At 48.8% G+C, this 11,038-nt stretch overlaps 2 protein-coding genes across 2 annotated transcripts; one reads left to right on the forward strand and one right to left on the reverse strand.

Moving 5' to 3' along the window:
• Nucleotides 1-73: 73 nt before the first annotated feature.
• On the forward strand, nucleotides 74-224 carry BDW70DRAFT_145512 (uncharacterized protein; the record flags this gene model as incomplete). The annotated part of the gene is made up of 1 exon (XM_073738437.1): nucleotides 74-224. A coding segment is annotated over one exon (151 nt), but the record flags the coding sequence as incomplete, so codon positions are not given.
• Nucleotides 225-1,834: 1,610 nt separating this feature from the next.
• BDW70DRAFT_145513 (uncharacterized protein) lies at nucleotides 1,835-3,076 on the reverse strand. Its single transcript, XM_073738438.1, is given in 3 exon segments — nucleotides 1,835-1,975; nucleotides 1,988-2,161; nucleotides 2,197-3,076. The coding sequence occupies 2 exon segments, from the start codon at nucleotides 2,545-2,547 to the stop codon at nucleotides 1,997-1,999; spliced, it is 516 nt and encodes a 171-aa protein (XP_073590843.1). The 5' UTR covers nucleotides 2,548-3,076; the 3' UTR covers nucleotides 1,835-1,975; nucleotides 1,988-1,996.
• Nucleotides 3,077-11,038: the final 7,962 nt, after the last annotated feature.

Here is an 11,038-nt window from a genome sequence, read left to right on the forward strand (position 1 = left end):
CCTTATACTAACCGAGTCTTGGATAAGCTGGTCTATACCCTTCTGTTGTTTGGTACCGTACGTTGACAGGCAGTGTAATAGGAATTCCCCACCTCTCTATCGGAGTATCTTTGACCTCACGGAGAAACAGATATCGAGCTCGGTATCAATCATACAAGTGGAGTTTGTATTACTCCGAGATGGAGTTATGGAATACTCCTCGACAGATCCTCATATGTATATAAATAGATGAAGAACCCTCAAATTCTTGGATTCTTCAAGCTTCAGTCTTCTGTACTTACTGAGTCCTTGATTCAAGTATTTGATACGATTCTTTCTGCTATATTGATTGATTCCTCCTGTCCTACGACTCCGTCTATTACAGGCAGCTCCTTTAAAATGTGCTTTCATTGGAGATAATCCTGCTCGACGATGACCTGGGTGAACAAGAACATTCAAATATTGTTTGCACATAACCTTTGGCTGGCTGGTTTCCTCATCAGCAACCTGATCAAAATGCTCCCAGTATGATGAGCTCTTCTTCCCATCCCAATATATTGTATCCTGTAATTCCTTCTTTGATCCAAAGTCTGTCTGTAGCCACCACCTAACAAAGTCATCCCTCGACATATCAGAATAAAGGATCCAATTTTTGCGAAATCTAGGTCCAACACGTGAAAGTGTCTCAGGGGGGCGCGATCGCGGGGGTGGGAAAACAAAGTCCGAGTCTGATGTAGAGATAATAGTATGTTGACTATCAGGGATATGCTGTGTATTATCTGAATGTAAGAAGTCAGGTTCATAGAAAGAGTCAGAGAATTAGGATTGCTGGCTTTGTGACATCTTCGGGTAGGATACTGCTAGAAGTTATGATTAAGAGAGAGGTAACTCAGGTAAGGGGACTTACGAAGCATTAAGAGAGGGAATGCTTAGAGGATAGATAATAAAACCTGGGAGTTACAGGAATATGATTGTAGATTTGATAGATCAAGTTTCTAGATTATCTTCTATCATGATTGGTTTACTAGTAATATTAGTGCGGATATCTACATGATATCCATTGGATATCATGCGATTATCCACGGATTATTCTCTGATATCCATGGATAATCAGCAGATATCCATTGGATGTTGTGGTATCTGGCAGATATCCGGCAGATATCATCTGATGATCTCTTAACATCCACAAGCTCCGAACAAAGCCAAGGAGGTCTATACACTCACGCTATATAATCAGATTCAGGCTCTTTAAGTTATACAAGCAGGATTGAAGAATATGGGTAAGGCAATATAGCATGAGAAGGCTGAACTAATTGATCTACAAGGTGTTCAAGTTCTGTGCCAATAAGGCGAACATACCGGCAGAGGTAATAGCTTCAGCAGTATTTATATAGTGATCTCTGGTACTGATATATATAACCCCTTCAAGGTTGAACATTGATTGTGGTTTCAAACCCACTATCACCACGATACCTAGCCTGTTAGATACATGGTGATTCGACCTGATTATCTGAAGAGATAAAGGATACAAAGCTATTTCCTTATTTTTCATAGAGAATATGCGCATATATCTGCAAGAATCAATGTAATACTGGAACGGTTATAAACGGCGATAGAATACGTGATTAGCTTATCAGCTTTATGCATAAAAATCTGTCCCGAAATGGAAAATTATGCAAAGACGGGTGAGTCGTGGGTGACCATGGTCCACTGACCATGTGTGGACCATGGTCACCCATGGGTACGTGGGTTTGGGTGACGGGTGAGGACCTCTCACCCATGGGTGGGTGAGGGTAACCCGTGGGTGACCCGTGGGCGGGTGGTGCCGAGGTCTAGGGAGACATGCCTAATTTATCCACGTTGGAAAAGAAGGGGCCCCCTGGCTATCGTTCAGCCCCTCGACTGGTGTCTGAACCCACGCTTGTCAATTCTTCGACCGCACCCGCGGGAAAAAAACTAGAAAGCTGTTGGTAATCAAGACCACGGTTGTCTAAACGTTGTTAGAACCCGAAAAACATCATATAGCCAACAGTATGCCGACAAATCCGGTCAAACTTAGAGCCCACAAGATGCCCAGGCCCCTTGAACCTCCATCCTCAACACCCGCCACACTTCCCCTCGCAAACCCCAATGTCGCATTCCAATCCGGCGTCTCCCGCCCCAAGACCAACTGATCCGAGCGCTCACTATCATCTTCCCAGAGAAGATCAGTCCAACACGGCCCACAATTTTCCTGTCTCGCGCGCGGGCTGCGGAAAAGGCACTCGAGAGCCGGACTTGCGCCATCTCTTCATCAAACAGCCCTGATATCGCAGTATCGGGCGCCGTGATGTTGGTAATCCAGTCATACCCGCTATCACTATGATTGCTGATAGGCCTGATGAGGCCTCCTGAGTAAAGGACCGCATTCGTAGAACTCCAGCCACTACAGACGCCAGAGACGTTGAAAGCGAATGTCTGGCTCCATAGGGAAAAATCTGTCGTCGCTTCGCCATCGAAGCGGTACCCGCTATTCGTGGTGCTACCTGCTGAGCTGCCGCTCGTGTTCGTGCTCATGGCCGTCGTCATGTTGAGTTTATACAGTGGTCCCTCGTCTCCGCTATGTACAGTTCTTCTCGTCAGCAAGTCCTCTGAAACCTTGGAGGCATGCAAGAAGTCAATCTAGGGCGTGACCTCTTATGGGCGGGAAGGCAAGAAAAACTTCAGCAGGGACAATTACCCCAATTCAGATGCGACACTGAATGTTGCACTGTGGGTATAATTCTCCTTCCGCGGCAACCCCAGCTCATACGGCATAGGCCAGACCTCGATATTGAGAAAGAAGGGTTGATGTGCGGCGCCGACGCGGACGGAGGCTTCTTGAACCCGGCCATGACGTTGATGTTCACGTCAAATGTGCGGTTCTCGTACGCGTCGCACAGATACCCGGCAGTTTCCCAACTTGCCGGTGGATTGTACGCCGGTTGGACGCGGATCGTCAGAGTGCCGTTGTAGTAGCTACGCGCGTAACATCAATCAATGAGCCTTGGTTATTTTGTTACAGTTTGCCGCGTTAGCGCCTTTCTTCTAATGTTTTACTCACGAGCCGATTTCATTACACTTGGTTAATTCTGTAAATAGACATTTATCTGTACCAATACTCGGCTATTGCACGATGTGAATATAACCCTGTCGACCTTTAGTGACCGCTCGTATTCTAGTCCAACGCTGAATTTACTGTTAGTCAGCGCCTGCTCGGTCATTCCTTGTAACATGCCTATTTCCTATTTTAGTTAGATTACACCTTGTTTTTTTAGTATTTAGTGCAGGATCACTCCTAGATTCAATGAATCAGACTTTCATACTTCTGGAGTTTTGTACCGAATATTACGTACGCGGTGAAGTTCGACATAACTTGACTGGGTGCCCGCCGTGACTGTGTCGCGGATCTTGGCCATCGGCCCAACTCATGTAGATAGTCCGAGAGATTGAGAAGATCCTTGTTCTAGTGCAATACTCACCGTTGCCGTGAGCGGGCCGAATACAGGAAGAATAAACCTAGATTATGAAATTTGCGCGACTGCTAGTAGTAGAGGCCAATTATACGCACATTCGCCTCAAACAACGCACATCACGGTCCGCTAGCCACATACCGTATCTATACTAATGCAACTAGTTATTAGGGGTGCTTTACGCCCAACCTTAGGCCTTAAGGCCCCTACCAAGGCCCCTATGACGTCCCTTGTCAAGCTCTTATCAAGGTGATTGGCAAAGAAGAATTGGTTGGTGTGCGTATGCCAGGTACTATTAGTGTATCACATCTGGACGGTACAGATGAATTATCCTGTCTGACGAAATCTTTCGATCTCATGTGATAATTAGGATGACAGGGTCAAGATCAATAAGTCCACTAAACTCCTTCTCTTGTACCTTAATCCAGCCAAATATTAGATCTTAGGTGACCCAGTCAAAGACCAGGTACCACCGCCTGCGCCATCATTCTGAATATCCCACTTAACATGGCCATCCGCAGTCCACCCGCCTGTGGTAGTACTATGGAACGTCTTTCCAGTAATCCGAGTGGATCCCGAGTCGTCGTAGTTAACCAGCCCCTTAATACTAATATCCTCACTCCTTTTATCTGCGTCGTTCCGCTCCAGCCGCAGGTTCAGAATGAGGTCTTCCATGCCCGCGCTCAAGCCGCCGCCGCCATCTTTCCATGAGATGTCGGCATAGGCGTGGTAGTAGTTGTTGGCGCTGCGGTGAACACAAAGCGTGACATATAGATCAAGGTTATAGCCGATTGTGTCAAATTCTTTGTGTTGGCGCGCGCTGCATTTGGTGGCTGCGGCTGCCATGGCAGACGCAGGGATCATGGAGAAGGCCATGAGGGTCGTGAGCCCGTACATCATATCTGACTTAATGTCGTGTTGACTGTGTGAATATTAGCATGTCAATCGTGGATCCGGTTCTGTATCGGAGGCATCTTAGGGGGAGGTACTTATCAAAGGATTGTGTGACTAAAGCTTCCTTGAAATAAGTATGCTAAGCACCGTGGAGTGGTCTCTTGGTGCTACTAGTGTTAAGTTGACGGCCAGTCAAAACGAGGGAGTCGGCTGTGGAATTATAGCAGTAGAGGGTTAATCAGAGATTAGTAGTACTGAAAATCATTGAGTCAAAGGGGCAGCAGACGAGATTATTATAACTTAAGATTCCTGTTGACGTGGAAAGCACAGCCCGCTCACCTCGAGAGCGAGATATAGAATAAATGCAACATCTCGTATAGATCTGAGCTAACAAGCGGGGAACCCTGGTCCAAGACATAACCCAGCTGTAACCCTACAGCACTCAGCTTATCAGTACCTAGTATGCCTCGTGCCATGTTACCCTCTGAGGTTAGTACGCGGCTAGACAGGAATAGATAGTTAGTCAGAGATGTGATAGGGACAAGTCTTCCTTGACAGGGGACTTAGTCTCCATCGATACGGGTCTAGAACAGGGGAATTTCACCTACCAGCGCACCATGACCACGTGTCCTATGATAACTTCTCAGTTGCCGGGCATGGTCATTGATCCGCAGGGGTTGTTAAGGGCTTTTACTCGAGGAAAAGGGACTGGAGCACGGACTTGATATCGAGAAAGGAAGATTTTTTTTTTTTTTTTTTTTTTTTTTTTTTTTTTTTTTTTTTTTTTTTTTTTTTTTTGTTTCTACACCGTCTAGAGTATGAGGGTGCTTGTTGGGCGACCCTTAGAGCTGTCAACAAGAAGCTGGAGTCTGTCGAGGTATTTGGCGTCAAGGGCATAATCGTTGCTCAGGCCCCTCGTATAATCCCTGCCCATCCCTGCCACCGCGATTCTTGGCCTGAGTTTCCGCGTCATCAAGAATCAGGCTGTAATGCATGGCAGCCGTGTACATAATTCCAGAAAACCCATAGAATGTTCCATCAGAGATGCGGGCACGAGGGATGTCGCAGGAATGGAGCTCTGCGGCGAATTTATTGGGCAGAAGCACCGGCGCAGGGGTTGCCTCACGAGGAGAGTATAGGCCACAGCCCACCAGCGCTCTTTCCTTTTACAGTAAACATTCCCTAGTTCAGCCCCGTCTCGCCAGGGTACCTATATACCATAACAGTAGTAGTATGTTCTATCAGTGCCTGACTTCGTTTCAGCTTTTCTTACACTCGACATTCAACTGGATGTTCAGCAATGGTACTCGAATTCCTTGAAACAGCGTAGTTGGCTGCAGCCTACATATCATCATCGCTAAATACCACGGTTCGCTATAGTAATCCGGTGGTGCAGATACATAATTGGACCTTGCATAGCTTCGTGGCGCATGCTCTTCTAGCCGGCAAATGATATTTTTGTTTCTCAACTTGAGCTGCGTAGTTCAACATATATTCCTTAATCCAGATCGTGTGGATGTAGATATCTCTTGAATGTCTAATATAACAAGCTTCCCCACCAAGGAAACACCGACCCATACCAAACCCGCCCCTGCCCACCAACAGACTCCGTCGTCGCGTCATCAATAATCCCCAAGAACCCATCGACAGTCTCCTTGACAGTTTGGACGGGCTTCGGAGCACCTAGCATCTTGACAGCAGCCGTGCCTAAATTTATTCTTAGTTATACTGATAGTAGTTTTAATAACTTTTACCAAATCTTTTATATCCAGAGGAGGCTTACCGCGTCTATTAAGAGATAGCTTATGCTTTTTACCTAACTATCAGATGACATAGCCGATTAGCATAGGTCAGTCATAGACCAAGTATTAAGTAATGATAAAGCAGATGTCAGGATCAAGATAGGTAGCAAGGAAAGGGTCACTCATACTCAACGCATTCAGCAGTTCATTTGATTTTCCAATCTTGCTGCATGTTTTGAATATCACTGTAAATTATTGCAAAGTCACAAGTGATGCGGCTCAGAATAGCGCCTCCTTTTCCATTGATTAGCCTTTGACCAATTCAGATAAAGATACTGCAGAATTGGAGCATAATGAGAGAGGCGGCGCTGATGGGGCCCAATATGGAAAAGACAGTGAACCCGTACGAGGCAGACTGGAATGCCTTACTGGCTGCCAAGGCGTCAGTCGCGAGTCCGACCTGCATAGAATTCAAGATGAGAGCGATGTAAATGGCTCCACTAGCCAACCACGTGAAGTGATCACGGAAGAAGGCGTTATACTGAGTCCATCGAGCCATATACACATCTCTCGACATATACACGACGAGGGGAGAACAGGACCCCCTACTGCTCTAATAACTGATCCCTTACGATTTGCTCATCGATCATTCCCTCCACCCCATGGAGGTGGATGACTCCCCCCCAGGCGGAGCCCGCCCGGGGACTCCGCTCCTGGGTGAAAACTCTGAACCCCCCTCAGGACCTACCACCCCGACCCCCCTACCCCGGAACTCCCTGAAGAGAAGGGCCTTATTCTCCCCACAGAAGACTCCCACTGCAGCTCCGGTCCCTGTATCCCATTTGCCGCAAGCCCCATCGATCTGCGAGCAGGTCAGCATGGTAGCAGACGACCAGCTAGTCCTTCTTAATGATTGGAAACTAGCAATGACCTCTCTTGCTAAAGCTCTAGATCTAACTGTCTCCTCCCTACAGGGCCGCCCAAGAGACCTGGCCCGGGAGCTCGCAGACAGATTTGTTTCCCTAGCAAAACAGGACTCCCCTCAGCAGATTCCTCAGATGACAGCAGTTGCACCCCCACAGCCATCCAGGCAGATGGAACAGCCAAACCAACCTCCCACTCCTGAAGCTTGCGAAGGCCCCCTGAAGAGGCGAACCTCGCAGCCTACAACCTGGGCATCCCTGACAGCCCCAAGAGCTGGCCAGGGGAACTGGCAAACTATTGCCCCAGAACACCGTACGCAAGCCAAGCAACCAGCACAACGAAAGCTGAAGCAGTCAAACAAGACTGACCACCGCATCTTCCTCCGCCTCCCGGCCTCCTCTAGCCTCCGGGCTATTGGACCACATGGCATCCGGGTCACCCTTGCAGGGAAAGTTCCGGACAGGATCACACAGGTGCAAGTGATATCAACAGGATGCAATCACTACAACTGAACAAGGCAAGGTCTTCTTACTGTCAGAGAAGGCTGCAAGCCTAGCTGGGGATGGATACTTTGAAATACCAACAGAGTATCACCAGGTTATTGTCCCCCGGATCCCAAAACAACTCTGGTCCCTGGATAGATGGATAGATACTACAATTACAGATATCAGCATGGAAGCAGAGCGCATTACTGGCATTAAGCCACTCATGGCCAAACTCTCAAAGCACCCAGTAGATCGGGACTCTATCACAGCAGCCATAGCCTTTCCAAAAAAGCTACAACACCCCTTGCAACTCTTTGGCCTGTCCGGCCTATCAAGGCCCACCCGCCCCAAGCAAAGGCCTTTGCAATGCACCCGATGCCACCGCTTCCATGATACACGGGCCTGCCGCTCCAGCGAACGCTGTATCTTCAAAACAGGAACATAACTGCCGTGTACAGTATATCAACTGCTGCGGCCCGCATGCAGCAAACTTCCAAAAATGCCCAGTCAGACTCCAAAGTCCAGAGGAACACTGTCACCCGCCTCTCAAAAGATGCTCTAGCTGCTATCCGCAAGGCAGGCCGGCTTGCCTTCCAACAGGAGCAGAATAAAGCAGAAGAAAGCTCTAAACAACAAACAGATAATACCCCCACTACAAACCAGCCTACAAGACAGCTCACCCAGGAGCTCTTAAACCAAACCCTGACCTCCCCTGAACTATGAAAATACTACAAGCTAATATAGAAAGGGGGGGGCGCTGCACATGACCTGCTGCTCTCCTTTGAAGCAGATATCATCCTTGTCCAAGAACCTTGGACAAATACAGCAAAACACCTAACCAAGACTCACCCACGATATCAGCTGTTCAGTCCCCTGACCCGATGGACTACCAGGCCCAGGACTCTAACATATGTACGAAGGGATCTCCCAGCCTATTCCCTCCCGGAACCTATCCCACCGGATATTACCACAATCTACACGGCAGGCCTTACTATCATCAATATCTACCGCCCCCCCAATGACCCAGTTGCCCCAGCTGGAGCTGGCTCTACACTCTCTACACTTTCCATACTCCTAGGATATTCTCCCCCAGAGAACACCGTCTTAGCAGGAGACTTTAATACCCGGCATCCATTCTGGCAGCCAGATGCTGAGTCCCATACTGTCACGCCCGGCGCGACAAGACTACTGGATTGGCTTGATGCTCATGGGCTGGAACTTTGCCTCGAGCCAGGCACTCCTACCCGTGGACCAAACACCTTAGACCTTGTCTTCTCCAACCTACCACTAAGGGCCTTAGTGGAAGATCATCTAAAGACTCCAAGCGACCATGCAACAATTGGAATAATACTAGAGCAAGAAGAACCCTCCCCTGTACAAAAGCTTGGCTCTACCAACTGGGAGAAAGCCAGAACCCTGGCAAGCCCGCCTGATCCAAGCCTACCAATTAACCTACTAGCAAAGGAGCTAGTTCAGATATCCCAGCTGGCAATTCAAGGCGCGTCAAGATACAATACTCGCAGACTCTCCAGGACCCCATGGTGGACCCCAGAACTAACAGATATTCTTTATAAAACAAGACAACAACAAGACCCCGACTACAAGCAGCTCCGGAAGGCTGTTACACAGGCAAAGGCTGAATACTGGAAGCAGCGAATTGAACAAGCCACAGCACCTATAGATGCATTCAAACTTGCTAAATGGATACAACATCCAGACCAGCTTGCTGCTCCTCCCCTGAATATACAAGGTGCACAGGTTACTACCCCACAAGGCAAAGCAGACGCCTTCCTTAATCACCTCTTAGAGAAGGGGGCCCTGCTTCCAAATCAGACAGAAGAGGGACCCCCAAACAAGCCCCGGGGCTCACTACACCTGCCAACAAAAGAGCACTGCTGGGCTGCTCTCTGTGCCCCACCCCCGTCTGCCCCCGGGGAGGACGGACTTGCCACCACTGCTTGGAGGGAGCTCTGGCCCGTACTAGGGGATACAATCACACAACTGTACTACAGGTGTATGGAGGAAGGCTGCTTTCCACTGAGCCTGAAGTCAGCAAAGATAATAATGTTACCGAAACCAGGAAAGAGGGACTATACCCAACTCAATGCCAGGCGGCCAATTAGCCTCCTCTCTACCCTAGGTAAAGGCCTGGAGCGCCTCGTAGCACAGCAAATGGCTATAAAAGCAATTCAGGCAGACGTGCTAGCCCCCTGCCACTTTGGGGCCTTGCCAGGACGCTCTGCCATTGACCTGGTCCAGGTTCTTGTTCACAGGGTAGAGGAGGCCTTCCAACAGGGAAAAGATGCTTCACTACTCTTACTGGATGTGAAAGGGGCATTTGATGCTGTAATACAACAACGGGTCCTTTCTCACCTACGCCTGCAAGGATTGCACAAAGGCCTACTCCAGTTAATTAGGGACTGGCTTGCTGGCCGCTCTGTATCTGTTCATATCAAAGAAGGCACTGCTACAGCACCAATCAAAGGTAAACTCCCCCAGGGTTCCCCCCTATCCCCAATACTTTTCCTGCTATATGCAGCAAGAATAGTCTCTACTCTAGAGGGTTCCTTCTGCTACGCAGATGACATAGGCATACTATTTACTGGGAATACCCTGGAAGAGAGCTCACAACAACTGGTAGAGGCCTACAAGCAAATTACTGCCCTAGGGACAGAGACAGGCCTCCCTTTCTCAATAGAGAAAACAGAGATACAACACTTCTCTAGAAAGCAGCAGCAACATCTCCCCACAGTTACCCTACCTGGTATAGGGGAGATCACACCATCCACATACACACGATGGCTAGGGGTTCTCCTGGATACAAAGCTTACTTTTAGCGCCCACATTAATCGGGTCTCTAGCCGCGGGAAATGATTCGCCCAGCACCTAAAGAGACTCAGCAACACCCAGCGCGGCTGTCCAGTGGCCTCCATGCGGGCAGCAGTTATACAGTGTGTTCTCCCAACAGCTCTGTACGGGGCAGAAGTCTTCTATACAGGCAAAAGACAAAAAGGGGTAGTTAACTCCCTGCTTTCTCTCTTCCGCACAGCAGCCCTGGCTATTATCCCAGCCTACAAGACCACCCCTACTGCGGCTCTACTCCGTGAAGCAGACCTACCAGACCCAGAGGCTCTACTTAACAGCATCCTCCGAAGGGCAGCAGTAAGATATATGAGCCTGGATATTAAACACCCACTTGCCCAAATAGCCACAGAGGCCTCCACAAGCAGGCCCAAAACCAGGCTTAAAAGGATCGTACAGCTCCTCATCAGCCCCCTGCCAGAGCGCGCTATAATAGAGCTGCCTCTCCCTCCATTACGCATGCTCCCAACAGACAACAAAGACTATAGCCCTGCCCCTTTGCAGATTTCAGTATACTCGGATGGCTCACGGACCAGCCAGGGGGCGGGGTACGGCTATGCAGTCTACTTTGGACCTATCCTAGTGTCCAAGGGACATGGCCCCGCGGGCCCAGGACGGAAGTCTATGATGCAGAAATCATGGGTGCTGTGGAAGGCCTACG

Source organism: Aspergillus foveolatus (assembly GCF_047715535.1).
Source record: "Aspergillus foveolatus strain CBS 279.81 unplaced genomic scaffold BDW70scaffold_154, whole genome shotgun sequence".
Taxonomy (NCBI): domain Eukaryota; kingdom Fungi; phylum Ascomycota; class Eurotiomycetes; order Eurotiales; family Aspergillaceae; genus Aspergillus; species Aspergillus foveolatus.

Bases quoted from the DNA above. Each gene is read 5' to 3' on its own strand.
- BDW70DRAFT_145513 (XM_073738438.1), bottom strand. From the start codon at position 2,547: ATGACGACGGCCATGAGCACGAACACGAGCGGCAGCTCAGCAGGTAGC. The intron at 2,162-2,196 runs GTTGGACTGATC...GATGATAGTGAG, and splicing joins ACAGGAAAATTGTGGGCCGT to CGCTCGGATCAGTTGGTCTT.